Raw genomic sequence first — 20,097 nt, forward strand, 5'->3', positions numbered from 1 at the left:
CAGTTGAAATTTTCAGTATTATCGACGACAACTGAACCTGCCAAACCAGTTTAAACTGAAAATGGTAAAATTTTCAACTTGTTTGCGATATTATCGTTGATGGTATGAATAACAACTACAACAACAACTCGATTTGGTTCGGTAATTACAACTCAACTCCGGTGTTATCGATAACAATTCACCCTTCCAAACTATTTGAAATGGAATTTTTACGGTTTTCAACATTTTTACGATATAACCGTTTACGTTCATTGCAGTAGTTTTCGAAAACTTATTTAAAAAAAAAATTATTAGAAAAAAATTAAAAAAACTTTTAGGAAAAAATTAAAACAAAAACAATAATTGAAAATTGGCAATAAAAATGTAAATATAGTAATGAAAGAATTTTCGATAATATTTTTAATAAATTTTTTTTCAAACTACTCAATACAATTAATTTATTTATAACCTTAAAAATATGTTTACAAATTTTTATTTTTTTATTTTGGTATTGAAAATTAATTTTCCAATTTTTGATTTCGATTTTCCAATTAAACTTTTAATAATAAAAATTTAAAATACAAAAAATTCCTTAAAGAGAAACTTCGCAACCACCCTGCAACTGAGTTCAAAATTTAAATGCATTTAGAATTAATTTGTTAACGCAGTTAGTTGTATATTATGTTCTTGTGCGACACCATTCATGATTATACATAATGTATGTACATAGTAAATTACAAGTTATTATATAAGTATAAAAAAGTTGATATACATCTTCATAAATTTTAATTCAATACAAATATATGTATTTACAACAACAATATTTTATACGACTTCGCCAGCGCAAACGAAAACGACATTCTAATTAGATTTCTCTTATTTTTATTGACGTGACTTGTAAATTCTGAAAAGCCGCAAAAATGAGTATTACTAATTTATAATAACTTCAAATTCAATATCATACAAAACTTAAAAAAAAAAATTTACAAGAAAAATTAAAATTTTTCCAAGCTCGAATGCTTTTTTAAAATTAACGTACATAAAGTAAAATTTTGTTTCTACATGATATAGCATATATATAAACACTTCGATTCCAATAAAAAGTCCGAGCGTAATTCACTTTTCATTTTCTGCGCAAATACAAAAAAAAAAAATATTTGGACAAGCATTTTTTCATATTTGATTGTGCGCTTTTATGGCAGAATTACAAGTAATGTTGTGTATAAGTTTATAAAATAATATTCCAACGAATGAAAAACTGAACACGATTTCATTAGTAAAATAATCACAAAATATATGGAACGTCTCCATAATGCCTATGGCTTTTAGCTACAACAACTTAAACGAAATCCGATGCCGACGAGGAGACCGACACCGCCGAACCGACGGATGAAGCCGTTGACACTGTAGACGTTKTCGAGGCAGCACGATGTGTAGGCGGTGTAAGCAGTATTGACGGTACATTTGGCGGTGAAGGTGGCACTACACACACCGCTGAGTCATCTGCCGCCAASAGCAGACGYTCGCCAGTCACATTGCTRCTTGTTGGYGTGCCCGCCCGTTGCGCTTCATCAGCCGGATTACAATTGGCACCGATTTCTGATATAGGAACTGTCGCCRCATTAATTGTGTCTTCGTTACCGTACACATGTTGCTTGAAGTGCTGCGACGCCGGCGGCACCACCAACAAATTCACCGATATGAGCAAGGGATGCACCAGCAACGTGTCCATGAGCATTATTGTCACCTCTTGATTCTTTTCCAGACTGAGTGAGCTTATTTCGGTCTTTTGCGTAAATGTCGGTTGCCGTTGTGAATTGATCGATGTCACCGAAGTGCTGTTGCGTATGAAAAAGAAAGGRTGATGACAATGTTTTAAACAACTTAACTAAGAAACGGACATTATTAGATTTATTCCTCATGCTTACCGTATCATAAACTGCCTTTTCGTTTGTAGGCTCAGCAAACGCTCGTGTTCATTGCGATGGTGACGTCGTATGCTAAGCAAGCGTGAATCAGCGACCAGCACAAGATCTAAACCGAAGTTGAAGCCCGTCCACCGCCACTTCTGGTAGCCAGGCTCAAGTAGAATGCGGCCGCAGCGCATGCAATTCTTATAAAACACATCGGCATCAAGGTTTTGCGGTCTGCGAAAAAGGTGTAAAAAAATTTCAAAAATACAGTAAATTAAATAATAATTTGAAATTGTTTTTAGGAGATTGCAGAAGATCGTGGAATGCATATTTTTGCTTGCACTACGTTTAAGTGTTAATTATTTGCTAAAGAAACGTGAAAAATAAATATTTCCCTTCTGGGGATATTCTRGTGTGAGACTTTGAATAAAGTAAATTCCTCCATATTTTCAAAGCTTAACTTTTTAAGCAGGTTTATCAAAATATTCACTATTTCCTRAGCTATAGCTACTTTAGTTACACGACATCCAAGCCGTCTGTGCGGGTTGACACTGGACTTTATTATTTTACCCGAAGCTTTAAACTCGTTTTTTCTCGAACTAGTTTTTGAGATATCTATCTRAAATTTTGGTCACATGCTTTTCTGACCAAGAAGCTGCATATTTATCGGACCCACCGATATCAAACCACCATAGCATATAGCCACCATACAAACTGGGCGATCAAAATCTTGTTTTCGTATGRTAAACTTTTTATTTCACGAGATATGTTTTTGAAATTTTGGGTTATTTTGTTGTTCACGACAACGGCATAATCTTCGAAGAAATTGTTCAGATCGGACTACTATAGCATATAGCTGTCATACAAACTGACCGCTCCAAAACATATTTTTGTATGGAAAACTATTTTATTTGATGAGATATCTTCATGAATTTTGGCRCATATTATTCTCTGCCACAAAGCTACAATTTGCGAATAAATTGCTMGGATCGGACTAATATAGCATATAGTTGTCATACAAAYTGATTAATCAAAATCAAGATAAAGTTCTCCTCATACCCTTTTATGCTATAAAAAATATACCTGTGAAGGGTATTATAGTTTCTGTGCAAAGGATATTAACGTTTTTTCTGTTTACACAAATTTTTTTTATGATTTCTCAAAAACTAAAAAGCCTATAATCTCTTTAATTTCACAGGTGTTGGATTTATAAATGTACTTATATATATTACAAATTAGAWTCGCATACACATATAAAATACACTTACCCCTCCTCCGGCAAATGGTCGACCTTCAAAATCGAATGCCAGTGACTTAGCACATGACTATGCAGCCAATCCTTTGGAATAATATTATCATTAAGTACGATTTTCAAATCTGTATGATGATTGGTTAAGTACTGCGTGCGTAGCGCTTGGAATGGCGGCACAAATTGTTGACCTTCGGGTGTGGCCAGGAATGAACGTCTCTCACTGCGATGCGCAAAGTAATCCTTTACGAGATCTGACAGACACTGACTCTCGTTATTGCTGTTATTATTATTGCTACCAACGGCACTTCTACTGCCATCACCCGCACCAGCTACAGGCGCTTTATCCGCAGTATTTTCAGCATCGTACAATGGATGCAGACGCAAGTACATCCAAGTGCGCAGCAATGTGTATAAAGAAAACTCAGTCTGCATCACATATAAATCGGGACTGGCTACCAATTTGGTCATTAGTTCGAYGCTGATTTGACGCAGCAGTTGCTCATCTTTGTGATAAATGCAGAGCAAATTTGTTTCCAGAAAGACCATTGCAGCTTTCTTAACATTCACGCTGCCATAGAGGCAAGCGGCTTCATAGTAACTAATGGCAGTCTGCAAATAAGAGAAAAAATAAAAAAGGTATTRCAGCAGCTTGTAGCAACAAAGTTATAGCGAGTCTTACRCACCTCGGCGTTAATGGTTTCAATCATGACTTCAGCGCATTTGTCAATAATGCCTTCTAAATGGAAGAGCGTCGCGGTGGCCAACACTGAAATCACCGCCTTTGGATCAATCTCAATCTCGTCGGAGTACATGGAACCAAAAACGGCGTCCAACGCTAAAAAACAGTTAAATAAAAAAGAGTTATTTATAATTATAATTTTTTTTTATTTATGTATGTAAATGTAGTATATATTCCTATTTATCAGCTTACCTTCCAACGTGATGCGTTCATCCAAAATTTTTATGTGCACAAAATCTTGACACGATTCCTTCCATGAACCATTGAACATGCTGTAAAAGTACGGACTCTGGCACAGATATACTTTGTGCAGATTCCACACTTTGCCCAGCGCCATCACAGCAATGTCGGAATTCTTTTGCTCCTTAAAGAGCGCTTGGTATATGTATTGGGTGGTGGTGAGTAGCCTTTTTCTGCGCGTAAAACGAAAATCTCTTAAGAAAGTAATAAAAAAAAATAAAGCAACAAAAAGGCATACATACTTCTTTGGCGATTGCGTTTCACTGCTCTGCGATTCATCTGAAGCRTTGCTCGAGTCTAGCGAACGTTTTCTTTTGCGACGTCCGGCTAATATATTTACCACATTGTCGCTGCAATGTTGTAATGGTACGGCTAATTTTGCCACAAGCTGACCCATTGCTGTGCGTTGTGTTTAGCGTGCTACACGCTGCCTTGAGACTTGGTCAAAATGTGTTCGAAGCAACACTGGAACTGTTGTTGTTGGCAGTTTTAGCCGCTTGCCGCCTTTTTAAYACAACCTATTGTTGTTTGTCTATAAATAAAATGGTAAACACATGAGAAATGTCAAGTTTGCCGCACAAAAGCACCTATACTAAGACTAGCTGTTGCTTTGTTCTTTATACATTGTGTTCGCTGTACTTGATAGGGCTTGCATTGAGAAATTCCATTAATCTCATCAACATATTTAAACTCATATACAGACAAACCAGTATACAATAATGTGTGTGTGTACGTACATATTAACATATGTATGTATGTATGCACGAAGTTGTAAAATCTTATAAATATAATTGAATAGTATCAGATTGCTTCCTTTATTGCGGGCTCACACACCCACACTGCTTTCTCTTCGCAGAAAAATCGGTTATATTCCAAAYAAATCGATATTCAGTGCAGAAAATCAAAGAAATATTAAATATGTTTGCTTGAGTATAAATATTTATTTATTTTTCTGAAGCAATCAAAAACTGGAAGAAAGTAAAATTGAGTAAAATTAAGGGTGACACATTTCGAGGTGCTTTACTTTTTTTTAAAGAAAAAACACAGACACTTCAAAATAATAGACAATCCGCTAATTCGACCCATACAAAACTCCCGGTACGGACGGAATCATTCCAGMAATGCTACATAATGCGCGCTGTCTATCCGTGCCATGGCTAAAGGCTATTTTTAATSGATACTTGAAGTTCAGYTAAGTGCCACACTCATGGAGAGAAGCTAGGCTGAAAACGCTAGAGAAAGTTTTGCACGCGCGCATAAAGGCCGTAGCGCCTCTTAAAAGCTTGTCCAAGGCAGATCAATAGAGACTGCACTTCATACAATGACATTTAATATTGAAAGTCCTCTTGAATATAAGAAATACGCTCTTGGAGCATTTCTGGACATTTCTGGAGCGTTCAACAACGGAATCCTACGGAATCTAATCTGAACAGTATCCAGTAAATAGGTGTTAATTTTGTTTTTATTAGAAATATGCACTGTTGGGATTTGAAAATAGAAAAAAAGTTTAATTTACCATAACGTGTTGAACACAATGCTCGCGACAGACGGCAACGACATCTGTCAAATATTAAAATACACACGTTYTTATGGWCARACCTATTTTGACAGCTGCACGACTACACGACTGCAAGCCGACAGTTGTCGTTCTCGCTAACTTMAATTTGATCCTATATTTGCCAACGACAGTAGTGTTGACAGTAGAATGGAAGATAGAGAGATGAGGTAGAGTGGTGTAAAATGTAAAATTATTCACAGCTCTAGCAAACTTGCCGTTATTTTACAAATAAAAGCATAAAATAKCTCTGTTACATCATTTATAATAACAATTGATAATTTGAAACGAATAAATTTACCTATTTACTTATTTTTTGTATAAGAAATTTYACTTTGAACAAAATATTAAAATTTCATTGAAGTGCAAGGTATTAGTATGGCCACAACGAAATTGTGTACATTCAAAATGGACAACTGCGTTGTTTTGTGTACATGCCGGCCATTGTTATGTTGCCGCCCTCTCACAAAAGTTCATGTAGTAGGATTCACAACGCCATTTTCAGTTCACTGTCGTGCTGCTGCTGTCTGTCCCGAGCATTATGTTCAACACGTAAGGGAATTGAATAAGAGCTTAAGGCTGAAAGTTTACTATAAGAGAGAAAGTAAAGGATATGGATGACATTAGAGAATATTATAGCATTAAAGAGCATAAAAAGATCTTTATCTTGGCTTTATTCCATGAGTTTGTAAAGCAACCCTATGGTGGTTCGATCTGAACAATATCTTCGATAATTGTATCGCTGACGAATTTGACGAAGATATCTTGTCAAATAAAGAAGTTTTCCATAAAAGAACTTTTGATCATACAGTTTGCATGCTTTAGTGATAATAAATAAAAATWAATTTTACAATATGAAGAAAAATTTTATTGAACATGACGAACATATTTTACACGTCTATCTAGTGAAATAAATCAAGTTCTAAACAAACTACTATAAAAATGCTATGATTTGATTTCTTTTAGATGATTTCAACATACATATGTATGTATGTACATATCCCCGTAGAGGAAATGTGTGTGGCCCAACACTCCAATATCAATGGCTATGAATAGCTAGCACACACACTGGCACTGAATTTAAAATAAATTTACGATATGATACGCTACGATATATGTACATACATACATACATATGTATCTATGTGCTATAGTAAATGATATGAAGCGCAACAAAAACAAACTTGTTATGCTGTAATATTATTAAGGTAAATATGTCAAGGCCGAATGCTATGTTTGGAGGAAATATAGGAAAAAAGAGATTATAAACAAAAACAAGTTTTATGCTCACAAAGAAAATGCGTAGTGGCCCGAAATGGAAATGTTGCAACTATATGCTGGTGTTGTAATTCCTTTAATTACATATTATATATATATATATATGTATATGTATGTATATTAGGAGAACTCCACACAACGGAAAGGAATGTAAGAATAGCAACAATGACGAATGAAATTGAGAAACAACGGCATATTTACGGAGTGTTTACTCAATGAAAAACAAGTTAAAACATGATCATTTTGTTATATTGTTTGAAGTTATGCTGATTTTTTATTATTTTTGAATTATTGTAGGAAGTTTTTTTCTAAAAAAAAAATAAAGAAAAAAGCGAAATACACTTTTTTACCAAAAATAGGTTCTCCAACTTCAGTTGAGATACCTTCAATTACGGCTTCATAAAACACGTTCAAACTTGCTCACTACTTCCGTTAGCTTCTATAAACATAATGCAAGAAATGTCAAAAAAGTTGCTGCACATTTCGAATTTATTATAAGTTCACGAATTCAACGCGATAAACGTTTAAAACTTCCGGCTCTAGTGAAATTTATGTTGCCACGAATTTAATTAGCGATAAAATGAACAGATGTGTTGAAACGAAATGCGCCTCCCACCTTTTCGTTTTTTATTTGCTTTTGATAAGTGCATTGCGTAGGCTACAACAAATACCAGTGGAATTTGACAAGCGCGGTATTTCAAAGTGATTTCAATTTTTTTTTAGTATTTGTTATACAAAGCACGTTAAATATTCGATTTTAATTGCTGAGGAGACATAACAGAAACGTCACGGGCATTTTAATTTGAAATGTCTTTTAGTCTAGTTTGGGCACAAGGTTACAAATATCTATCTGGGATCAGAAAATAAGCTTAATAGTAGAAAAAAGGTTAACCTTGAATGTATCAGAGCTGTAATAACTTTCACATCTGCATTCCTTACACCATTAAAGTGCATAAAATATATGCATCTTGTTTTTGATCGTTCAGTTTGTATGGAAACTATATGCTATAGTGGTACGATATCTGCGGTTTCGAAATTAAGTAGCTTCTTGGTGAGAAAAGAGCGTGTGCAAAATTTCAGATCGTTATTTCAAAAACTGAGGGTCTAGTTCGCGTATATACAGAGGGACAGACTGACATTTACTGGACAGTGCTCATAAGGTTAATCATTCTAACCACTCCAAAAGTGTATGAAATTGGACCAGACCTTACTATTGTCTTTATTGATTCATACCCCTTCATCCATGTAATAAATCGTGTAATAACAAAAGTTGAATTTAAATGTAATTGTTTTAAAGCAAAAATTTAATTGCGAATATCAAATAAAAGTGTACAATACAAACGAATATATGTATATAATATAATAGGATTGCAATTGAAGAGTTAAGTCGGTATATGGGTTCCACAATGAATGATGTGCACATGGAAGCGTTAAATTAAAAGCACGAAAACCGACGGCTTTTGTTTAGATTTTTTCCCTTAATTAAAAGCATTTATCGCCAATAGCACCGGTTATTTCAAATTTTTACTTATTTGTAATGAAGATTACATCATTATTGTGTTAGTTTTGTTTTCCTCAACATTCGTAAGGGCATTTAGCACAATTATTTCCTATTGGTAAGTTTCGTGCCGGACCCAAGGCTGTTTCTATTATTCATACTTTTAATTCTTATACCCTGAACAGGGTATTGGTAGTACATATGTATGTTTGGCAAAAAATTTTAACATCAAGAAGGAAACTTCGGAGATTCTATAAAATATAGATATGTGTGCAAATGATGTTGTTGTTGTTGTTGTAACGGGAACCTAATCTCCGTTGGTATGGTAAGGATTAGATGAGTTGTCGTCGAGGTCATTCAGCGGTAGGATCAGGAAATGTGTGTTTCGACGGGGTCGGACCAAAGGAAGAAGGGTGTCAGATGAGAAGGGTTAGCAGCACATGCAAAGAGGTTGCCARTGCCATGCCGGAACTCATTGCCCGCTGGACATACATGTGTATATTTTATAAGTCAGGGTCTATTCTGGATAAGTAGGAGTTTCACCCACTGCAGTATCCAGAACGAAACTGCGTAAAGGTCAATCTTTCTCCGTCGACAAGGGCTGGTGGTTTGTCTCCAAGTATGCCATTCACAGAGAGGGAGTCGGTGTTAATGGCTGCATTGTGAATGGCGATCAGTGCCTGTCGGCAGTTAGTGGCATGTCGCCGACGTAGTTTTCTGCGAAAGCACCCCAGCAGGAACTGCTTGGAGAGGAGTTTATTATGCTCCTTAACCGGGAGCATACGGCCCTCACTATGCAGGTGTTCGATCGGAGACATCAAAAGGCATCCTGTCGTAGTCCGGAATGCAGTGTTCTGACAAGTTTGGAGCATTCCCCTCTGCGTAGTTAAGGACAGGCCGGCTGATTGCCTTGTAAATTGCCAACAACGTTTCTTTGTTCTTTCCACATGTGCTGCCGTCTAGCGACTTGAGGATTTTGCTGTGAAGAAGCACAGACTGTCGAAAGTTGCACCTAAAATTTTAGGGTTATTTACAATCGGAATCTTAACGCCAAAAAAATCAATTCTTTCCACCTTCGTCCAGTTTTCGTTGTGAATCTAGTGGGGGGTAGTGTTAAGTTCTGTGTAGCGAAGAAGCGAAAAATATCTGAGAGATAGCCTTTTACTTTTGAGCACATGCCATCGATTTCATTGCCCGACATCATTATCGTGCAATCATCAGTGTACGAGGTAATAAAAATTTCCTCTGGTTGTTGTGAGAGTTTCGAGATATAGAAGTTAAACAATAACGGGTAAAGGACACCACCCTGCGGAACCCCGTCTTTAATTCTTCCCAGTTTTGAGATTTTACCTCAAAATAGTACGACTGATTGACGACCGCTCAGGGCGTTGATAGTACAGCTCTTCAATTCTGTAGTTCGTCCTCTCACTGGGTGGTTTCTAGTTAAGACCATGAACCAACTGAGCATTTATGACGGTAAGTCCTATGGTGGTACTGGCAGTTTTCTAGGCTCAGSTGGYGTGTGTGAAGGTCGRGAATAGCAAGGCSTCAAGTGTCTTTACTATTGGGGAGAGCAGAGTTATCGGACTATAGGACTCTCCTTTGTTGGCAGGTTTCCCAGATTTACAATAGTTYCACACATCGAGTATTTGACAGCTAGAGGATCTTGGTGAGATAGCTTACTACCGTGAAGCCCACTTTAGCATCAGCATGCTAATTTCATCAGGGCCAATGGATTGTATATAAATGATCGACGTGAAGAGCCGATTCGATATATTCGATTGCCTGTATATKTATACACGAAACTAGTCCCCAAGYTTTTGAGATATCGATCTATAATTTTACTCAGGTGTGTTTCTTTCAAAGCAGCTGCTCATTCATCACAATCGCCGATATTGGACCACTATAACACCGATCAGAATCAAGTACTTGTATGAAGTACTTTTTTATTTGAGAAATGCGGAATGGATTTTATTTCAAGGCAATGCCATAATCTCCGTCAATATTTTTCAGATCGGGCTACTATAATATATGGTTGCCAAACAAACGAACCGATGAAAATCAAGATAAAGATCTTTTTATGCCTTTTTATGCTATAAGAAATACTCCTGTTAAGGGTATTATAGCTTCAGTGTAACCGAGGTTAACTTTTTTATTATTATTATTTATTTTTTTTTTTTCATATCATTTCTTGAGTAAGTTAAATTGTAGCAATTACTGAAGCTACGCATTTGTACAATTAAGTAAAATATTGTATCTCAGGGAGTTTAGACTACATAACTACATAAATTTCAGAACGTTATAAATCTACAAGCCTGAGTCCAATAGCAATTAATTTAACAGCTCCAGAGCCTATGCTGAACAATGTGGATAAATGTTAAAGTTTTAACGAAAACCCACAGTTGATAAGCTGTTCAAATAATGTTTAAATAGTTATTACGAATTAAATTACAACACAAATTAAATATAGCAAGCAACAAATCAATTATGAATAAATAGTAAGAAGACACAATCACCGTTAGGTTTTGAACCAGCGAGCATTTGTTGTTTTAAACCTAAACATAAGTGTAAAGAAACGAAGCATTTACGCGCTACACCACGCCGACAGACCATATAAATGGTAGAAATGTGTAAGGCAAGCAACAAATTTGAAAAGCGTAATGGAATGAGTATCATACATTGAGTGGCCCCTACATATTTATGTAACTATGTATTATATATAGATATAATTGAGTCGATATACATACATACGAACATAGTGACCCTGTATAACATATGAGTAGAAAGTGATAATCAAAACAAAAACAAAATGTTGCGGTAGGCAAGTAAAGATCAGTTTGGCAAGAAGAACTTACATACAAATAATAAAAATAAATATATTGCCATACATGCGAGTGCAAAAATATTAACAGAACGGCTGAAAATAGCAGGTGAACAACCTTTCTGAAACTACTGAATATGTAAACATTGCAATTGTTTATTTTTCGTATTTATTTCTGTGTTTAAAAAAAGATTATTTATCATATTATGGTTGTTATGAAATATTAATTTGGTTTTTAAATATTTAATAACAAATAAATACTAGTTTGGGACAGAAAAGAATAATCTGCAGAAATTCCAAATTGACGCGACCATAATCTGATTATTTTCGGTCATAGTTTTGCTTGCACGCGCATATTGTAGTCTGTCCTGCTGACTACATACATATATTAATATTGAAGTGTGTTAAGGCAATGATGTCATCATAGCAGCTCAAGTAAAAATAGGCAACGATCTTTGTAGATATACATACATACATACATATGTACTTGTACATACATATGTAAATAACATACTTATGCACAATTCAAAGGCAGACGAATGCGGTTTGACATATTAAATACTTTTATAACGTACGATTGATACAATTGTCTAGAGGTGTACGCTTTGGCCACAATACATTGGATATTATTAATGTACTACATAATGATGGACATAATTATAATAATGTGATTGAAATTCCCATCATATGCAAATTATAGCTTGAAGGCTCATCCATCTTTTTCCACATATTTACAAGTTGTCACTTGAATTCCATAAAGTACCCGAATGGAGTAATATATTATTCAATACTATTATATATAATATGTACATACATGTTGAGAGCGGCGCCATGTATGCTTCACAAGTCAGCGGGTACCTTGTGTGACGCTAATTATTTCCGTCCTGCTGGCTGATGTGCCATGTAGTTGATATGCCTAAGATCAGACTGCAATAGGAATATGTAGCTTTATGGCAAACCAGTTATGACCTTAATAGGAGGTCTTTGGGCTCACTGRCGCGGTACTTACGCGAAATAAGAGCGACGTAGCTTATAGCAGACAAGTTATACATTTTTTTCTAATAACGCAAGTATTTTCAACGAAGTTCAACAGTTAAGCAATTTACACGGATTGGGAGAAAATGCTCAAACGATACGCCTTATGATTTCAGGGTGGTTGACAAGAGTGATTTTCAGACCTCAGCAGATCTCACACTTCTTTGGTGAAAGGGGTTTTATACGAAATCGTTTGAAGCAACACTATTTTGTTATATTTTATACAAGATACTCAAAAATAGCTGATAGAAACTAATGCTTCCGCCATTTTGATCCTTAAGAGTGGTAGACCACAGTCCTGCCGTCTCTCGGTTAAGGTAACAGAATAAACTTCCGAATCAACTCTACCATTACTACACACTCATATAATTTTTAACTTCATAAGTGTTTTATATTTATTTTAAACGGAACGGACCTGGATTTTATGCGGCCAAGGACTGTCAACTTGGCAGCAGGCACTGTAATTATGCTTCCTGCGTCTAATAAAATATTAAGCGAATTTATTTACTTCAGATTTAAAGCAAATACATATATTTTACATAATTTTGTACTTTCATATGTACTTACAATCAATGATTTAGTTTATGTCCGTMACCTCCACATTCAAAAAGCATCAGTTATGAGTACAAAAACAAATCATTCAGCTTCAGTAAAGAAATAATAAGTTGTACATATCTATAGGCTTATCAGAATATTTTTAAGAAACCTCTAAAAAATTAATTGGTATAATTCTACAAAAAATGATGGTACTCTTATTGGAAATTTTGTTAAAGGACACAAAAAAAACCAGGCAAGCATTTGAAAAGTACACTAGCAGTAGTGTGGGTGGTAATTTCAAGCGTGCTGTGTACAAAATCAATGAAATACATAAGTTGTTGAAATTTATATGTACTTTAGACAAACGCATAAATCACTATTTTATTTTCATATTCTTGATACTTCGTTTATTTTCACATATGTATGTATATTTTAATAAAGTGCAATATTAACTATAAGCTTGTTATTTGTAAATTSCTTAAAAATTATACACTTACTTGAGCCTCTTTGTTGTATAAAAATTGCAGCCGTTGCAATAATTCAATATTAATTTTCAATTGCGGCTCAAATACGAGTTTTTGCAATATTTAACACCCTCCGRAATTATCTACGCATTTACCAGGACATTAACTACCTTAATGAAAACACTTTTTCACATCTCACATTTTTATCCAGACATTTTTTTTACTTCATGATATTTTTTACTAGATTTGTAACTAAAATTTTTCAATTCGAACGACTTAAAACAATTTTATCATATATTAGTATTCTGATCATAAATACATTAAAATCCGTGAATATTGCACCAAACACCCAAAACTTCATACACGAATGGAAGTAAACAGGAAAATAAACAAAATAAATTTAACAAGTCKATTTGCAGAGAACAATGTTGCCATGTCTTTATTTCTCCAATTAACAATTACGCATTTGGTTGAACGTGCGTTTGACAGATAAGCGGTTTGAACGAAAATAAATTAAGTGAATTTGGTTCTTTTGACATATTCGTGTCTAAATATTTAAATTTTGGGTGAGGTTATGCCGTATAATTATAATCTCCTCTTGAAAGCTGCGTTCTTTTTAGTTTATATTAATATTTCAAGKTTTTAAAAGGTTAAAATCTTACAGAGTCCTCCATATAAATTAAAACTAAATAGATTATAATAAAGCCAAACTACTTTCAGGTAATTTTATGGATGGGTGTAATAAGTCACTCAAAACKACTTTGTTCAGGACTAGATACAAAAAAACACATACTAAAGTAGTGCWTAACAAGAGCACTTTGAAATTATCACCTAAACTATTAATTTATTTTAAATTCATCTAATCTGAAATAGACTCCGCAAGGCAGATAGAATGCCTCCACTCCTATATCACTTCATCCATGAAATYTGAGAGGCAGCACAGTTATCCGAATGATTTCAGTGTGTCTGAATATCACCGCTCTCTTGCAGTTTTTGATAATAGAATGAAATTCAGAATCTATAAGCGTCTTTTTGATAGAAGAGCAATTGGTATACTCTTCCTCACAACACGGGTTCTTCGGGTAGTCTGAACGATTCTCTGAGAATAAGGCATATAATCCTCACATGAAATTTTGTAAGAGTTGAGCAAACGCTTCCACAAAATTAAAAATAGATAACTCATGTTTCTTAACTAAAACGTATCAATTAACTCAAAAACTTCAAAATAGACAAATATTATTAAATTCATATTCATATTTACATATTATTGCTAAAACAAATACATATGTATTTAATGTAATTTATAAAATTCTAATATCTTATTATTATATCGTTTATGGCTTGAAGAGTTGTTGTAAGATCAAATGGTTGATTTCATAACGTTTCTGGTAATTGCTGTTCTGCTTTAGCCAACTAGATTTGAGCGTCTTCCACTTCATTAGATGATTATCCAGAAGTTCGTCCTTGCTCAAATTCTTGCTTCCAAAAACTACATCATCAATTTCTTTGGTACTTGACACATCACGACTTAGTACGGGTATTTTTGGCAGATCAGTTCGCTTCGGCGCTGGCATTGACTTCACGTTCCGAATCTCACCTCTTTGTAGCTGTTCAAGTATCTCAGCAGCATTACTTTTCCTTTCGACTGGTGATGGTGAGCGCCTATCACGATAACTCCGTATATTTGGATTACGTGGTTGATTTGCCATCCAAGCCCGACATATGGGATATAATGCGGTTTGTTCGGTATACTTTGAAAGATCAAGACTACGATCAAACAATTTCATAACAAAACTCTCGGCTTGTATTTTTTGTGTTGGTTGTACCGATGACGACTTATCGTTCTCTATCCCTAATGACTCTGATTCTCGCTCTTCACGCTTTCTGCGTTTTGTTGGTGTTATGTATTTTCCTGGTGACAAGCTGTTATGCCGTGAACTACGTGGTGACTGGATCTCCCTTTGCATTATATTAGCTAAATGTTTTGGTGGGCGGCCACGATGCGGTAAATCTTCCTCACTAGCGTTCCCATCATCATCGGAACCGGCCAATGTGTCGTTTAGTACATTTCTGAAACGTCCTCGCGCTTGATGAATATCATTTTGTACTTTTCTACGTTGTGGCGGAGTTTTCATTTTATTCCAACTTCCAAAATTAAGTTGTATGCTTATAAATTCGTGAATATTTCAAAGAAAGTTTCAAATTTGTTTGGCAATGAACGAAATTCTAGTATATTTGCTATTTGACAACTACGCACCAGAGTTGCCTACTGCTTCGTAAAAAAAATTTTAAAACTGCAATACGTAACTTTACCGTAACGCGCATCTTACACTTTAGTAAAACTTAATTTTAATTTTAGACTCTGTCATACTGAAAATTCCAGCTAACACTTCCATTGAAATAAATCCAACATTCATTAAGCGGTTTCAGAATTTTGAAACAATTATGCTTTTGGTAGTATTCTCAGCAATTAGTTATCAAATTGTTTTTAGTTCAAATTACTTTTATTAATTATATTTATAGAAAAATAAAACATATATTAAATTCCACATAAATATTCATGCCATTAAACCATTTAATTTTGAGGTTTTATATTACCCCAAATAAGTTTAACATATGCACGTCTGTGCCGGCAAGCGAAAGGAGGTATCGAATCTGTCTTTGCAAAGTGTATTTAAAAATCTATAGTTTTAGTTATATGTACTATATATGTATATTTACAAGTTTTTCATTTTTGTCTATAGTTTTTATTGAAATATGCTTTAGTGATTTTCTGGCAGCATTCTTTGTGCTTAGCCTAAAATTTAATTTTAATTTTAATTACAATTTCCTTTTTTTTTTTTAATTTTAACTCTTAACACAGTTAGAAGAGMATAAAACAATATTTTATTTTTACTAATTAATGCTTTTCCGAATAACACTTTAGGAAGCTGTGTGAAGGAGAAATGAAGTGGAGTTCAAAGTAGACTTTCAATTGAGAGTTTGACAATGAATGAACAATAAGTCATTATAAATATTAAATTAAAAAAAAATAATACACACACACTTATGTATTATTATGCTCTAAACATACAAACGACTTATTTTCGCATAAATGTATATATATAAAGGTAGTAAGCTTTATTTTATAAATATACCATATTTACCTTTTAAAATAACAACTTAAATTATTTCGCGCGGAGCGCTTAGGAAATGGACCGAATTTGAAACTTGATGCGTTATCTCACCAAGCGTCTCTTTATGTACACCTCCGAATAATATCAATTCACCGTGTCCCGCAACCATAGTAGAAAGTATCAACCTTTCCGGTGCTCCAGGTATAACACCATAATTCTTATACTCTACCCATTGCAAATGGGGATCATCCTTATCCATTGCCGCCGAGAGATCACAAACGAATAACGATAGGACGTTTCGTTTAATACGCTTAGGCGATGGCTCCTTGATAGCTTTAGGTTCGCCCACCATTGCACTACGTCTTGAATTTCTTAAAGCATTCATCTTTTCCTCCATTCGACGTATGCGCTCATTATGATCTTTTGAAACGCTACGAGGCCGGTTTTGCACATTAAACGCTGCCATTCGAAACGGATCCTGTAGGTAAAATATATWTTTTTTTATACCCTTATAGAGTTCAAAGAAAGCGTCAAAAATGTACATTTTATTAATACCAATGTTAATAATCAAAAATATTTTTTTTTTTGTTTTGAAATTATTCATACGTGGGTGTGCATATTCGTACTCACTTCATACAATTCGTCGAAACGTTTGGGCAATAATGGTTCGTTGTCCCTACAACGTAATGCTAAATTTCGCTGTAAACGGTGYGCTGCTTCAATGTCGTTCGAGTTGTTACCACCTGGAATAACCTCATTACCGTTTCTTGGCGAAGCGGTACCATTTGTACGAGAACTGGTTGAACTTGATGCTGATGGCGATGGCGACGGCGACGGTGCAGAAGCAGAATTTGAACAAGATGGACGGTTTTGGTTACACTCCTCTACAGCACTTGCGTTGGCAGGTGAATTTGCGTGCAAGTTACCAAGACGACCACGTCGTGGTTGTAGGTTGTTATGGCTACCATTTATATTATTATTGTATATATTATTAACTTGCTGTTGTTGATTTTGTTGCAGGATTGCACGTCGATTGGCAAAATATTGTTCGTCAGGTCCGCCTAAACGTGCATTGTCAAGTCTCTGCAGCTGTGGTTGTTGTCTTTGTATGGGTGGTTGAGGATTTGCCTGTACGGCTGCCATTTGTATGCCGCCACCCAATAGTCTTTGCCTATCAAAGATATTGTTTTGATTGTGTTGTTGTATTACACCATAACGAGGTGCTGGCATTTCCGCAGCTGCACCGCCTACGCCACCATCTCCTTGTGCACCACCACCTGGACGTCTGTATGCGCCAACAGGCACACGCATCTGTTTCATCATTTGGAAGTCTTGTGGCATATTTGGTGTAGGGCCAAGTACAACCAATTTAGAGCCAATTTTACAGGCAGGATTACACCACATATGCGTAGCTCCGTATTTTTTGTTGCGTATAGGTATGGCACGCCATAACCATAACTCTTGTGACATGTCCAAAAGCCAAGCATCTGAGTATACACTGTTGGGACCACCGCAACCACCAACAATCAACAGGTGATACTCATCCAATACCAATTGAAACTGCCCATAGCGTGGTGGAGGTTTTGTATTACCCATAAATCGAGGTTGCCACCATTTTAACTCGTTAAGATTCAAGCACCATGTTTCATTTGAGTTACTATTCACACCATCAGCAATTTGATAACCACCAAATATAACCATACGATCACCATGCACACTAGCAGAATGTCCTGCCATAGGAGGAGGACTCGACAAATTAATGCGTAATGTCCAACGATTAGTGTTCAAGTCATAAAAATGAAGTTCATCGAAGAGGCACCATGGTTGATATGGTGGATGCAAAGATGGGTATCGCCAACCGCCAAATAAGACCAATTGCTCTCCCCAGCAGACAATAGATGCGCTGCCTTTAGGTGATGGATAGGAACCCATTGACAACGGACGTTCCCAACTCATTTCGGACAAGTCGAAGCGCCACAAGTCATTGAATGTGGTATCAGAGGAGGACCCCCCTCCAAAAACATACATAGAATTTCCATGTTTTACAGCTGAGTGAGAAAATCGTCCAGCGATAACTGGTGGCGGAGAGGGGGGTATTGCTAAATTCTTTGTTATATTTTTACATTCTGCTACATTCGCAGCGGTCTGCTGTGAAAAAATTTCCCATCTTAATCGATAATCAATTAAACCTTTATGTAAGTTTAATTTCGAGCGCCGAATTAAATCTACAAAAAAAGCATAATTTGTTAAAAACCACAATGTAAATGTATACGAAGCACACATATATTTTACACTTACTTTTTACCACTGAATTCCAACGCTTACAAACGAGCCTGCAGCTTTCCAAATCTCTATAAGGTGGTAAATAGGTAAGTATGAACTCTAGTATCTCATCAGGTAAAGCATCTAGTTGGACCGAACGCAATTCGTCTCGAGTGCCATTCAATTCTGGCATTGAGTCATTATCCCTTTTCTTTTTGTGTTCGACAATGAAAGTGTCCTTGGTGACTAAATACATATCCTTCACTACGTCACTTTTTGTTGCTGCCATTAGCGTTTCATTTGAAGCCGCAACTTCATTGCCAACACCTTCCATAACCCGCCTTACCTTGGCGAAATTCCGAATAATGGTCCAGTGTTAGTTTTTTTTTTATTCGATTTTATATGATTGTATTACCTTTTTACATTAATTTGTGCGTCTATAACTTTTAGTAACCTCTCTCATGCCAATACAAATCCGATATTGTAAATTTAATATCCTTCAACACTTATTTTGTTATTTTTATACCATCAGCAACTCAGAAAATTTATAAACTCAAAAAGCTTGAAAGGGAATGAAAGTGTAAACCACAAAAAGACGAAAAAATCTTCACAAAATTTCACCACATTCTATAAGACATTTKATCGGTGCTGCCACTTTATTCAGTGCTTAATCCGTAAATAATCGGAAAATTACTTGGAATACGGCGTTTAAGAAAATCGATAAACTTTTTTGAAAGAAAGAAGTTGGAAAAAAAACATATTTGAATAAAGCAAATAAATAACTCTATCAATATCTAAAATATTACAATAAAATTTGGCTCAATTAATCTAGAATATTTTAGACGTTCCCTGATTAGCAAGTTTATGTAACGGATAGCAACCGGGACTTGAAACCGGCAATTTAGGGAATACTTTCCGGCGTTACAACAGTAACAGAAATGTTTAGCTTAATTTGGAACATATTTCCATTTTTGATATTTATTTTAATGCTTATTGTGCAAATTTCGGTTTCTCCAGARCACCTGCTGATTGACTGCCTAGCAATCTTCAGACGGAGTATAAAGGCCATTGGACTCATGTTTACAAATAGAGATCAAATCGCTCCATTAGCAGCTAGAAGTTATTGGAATTTTTCAATATGCTAGGTCTAAGGGTACGACTTCGGAGGGGGCACAATAGACTATGGGTCGCGGTGTAATCCTTCAACTTATATATATATGTATGTAGCATGCAAAAGGAAACGGACACACTAGAGTATAAATATATATGTATATATGTAAATGACATAGTCATGTCCGTCTGTATATACACGAACTAGTTTTAGAGCAATCGCTCTGAAGAGAGCAAACGTTCCTTCGTAAATTAATTGGTATACAAATTTAAGATGACATTATTACCTCTTCAATCT

At 35.3% G+C, this 20,097-nt stretch overlaps 3 protein-coding genes across 5 annotated transcripts; all 3 read right to left on the minus strand.

The window, feature by feature from the left end:
* Positions 1–630: 630 nt before the first annotated feature.
* Positions 631–13,716, minus strand: LOC108968488 (protein germ cell-less-like). 2 transcript variants are annotated; one of them, XM_018932550.1, is made up of 7 exons: positions 13,345–13,716; positions 4,366–4,655; positions 4,076–4,317; positions 3,828–3,979; positions 3,161–3,753; positions 1,908–2,126; positions 631–1,817 (listed from the first exon to the last, which is right to left on the minus strand). In XM_018932550.1, exons 2-7 carry the CDS (start codon positions 4,518–4,520, stop codon positions 1,319–1,321), a joined length of 1,860 nt encoding a protein of 619 aa, XP_018788095.1. In that variant the 5' UTR covers positions 4,521–4,655; positions 13,345–13,716; the 3' UTR covers positions 631–1,318. The 2 variants fall into 2 exon arrangements, with proteins under 2 accessions (XP_018788095.1, XP_018788096.1); XM_018932551.1 differs by having other exon boundaries at positions 4,076–4,296; positions 13,345–13,714.
* An 898-nt stretch (positions 13,717–14,614) lies between these two features.
* LOC108968495 (protein lin-37 homolog) lies at positions 14,615–15,552 on the minus strand. Its single transcript, XM_018932559.1, has one exon. It carries the CDS (start codon positions 15,444–15,446, stop codon positions 14,646–14,648), a length of 801 nt encoding a protein of 266 aa, XP_018788104.1. The 5' UTR covers positions 15,447–15,552; the 3' UTR covers positions 14,615–14,645.
* A 311-nt stretch (positions 15,553–15,863) lies between these two features.
* LOC108968512 lies at positions 15,864–19,262 on the minus strand. 2 transcript variants are annotated; one of them, XM_018932600.1, is made up of 4 exons: positions 19,105–19,262; positions 18,726–19,030; positions 17,058–18,652; positions 15,864–16,905 (listed from the first exon to the last, which is right to left on the minus strand). In XM_018932600.1, the coding sequence occupies exons 2-4, from the start codon at positions 19,021–19,023 to the stop codon at positions 16,474–16,476; spliced, it is 2,325 nt and encodes a 774-aa protein (XP_018788145.1). In that variant the 5' UTR covers positions 19,024–19,030; positions 19,105–19,262; the 3' UTR covers positions 15,864–16,473. The 2 variants fall into 2 exon arrangements, with proteins under 2 accessions (XP_018788145.1, XP_018788144.1); XM_018932599.1 differs by having other exon boundaries at positions 18,726–19,035.
* Between the last annotated feature and the right edge of the window lie 835 nt (positions 19,263–20,097).

This window comes from Bactrocera latifrons, unplaced genomic scaffold (assembly GCF_001853355.1).
Source record: "Bactrocera latifrons isolate USDA-ARS-PBARC rearing strain unplaced genomic scaffold, ASM185335v1 scaffold_219, whole genome shotgun sequence".
NCBI classification, from domain to species: Eukaryota; Metazoa; Arthropoda; class Insecta; order Diptera; family Tephritidae; genus Bactrocera; species Bactrocera latifrons.

Coding starts and splice junctions, on each gene's coding strand:
- LOC108968495 (XM_018932559.1), bottom strand. CDS start 15,446: ATGAAAACTCCGCCACAACGTAGAAAAGTACAAAATGATATTCATCAA.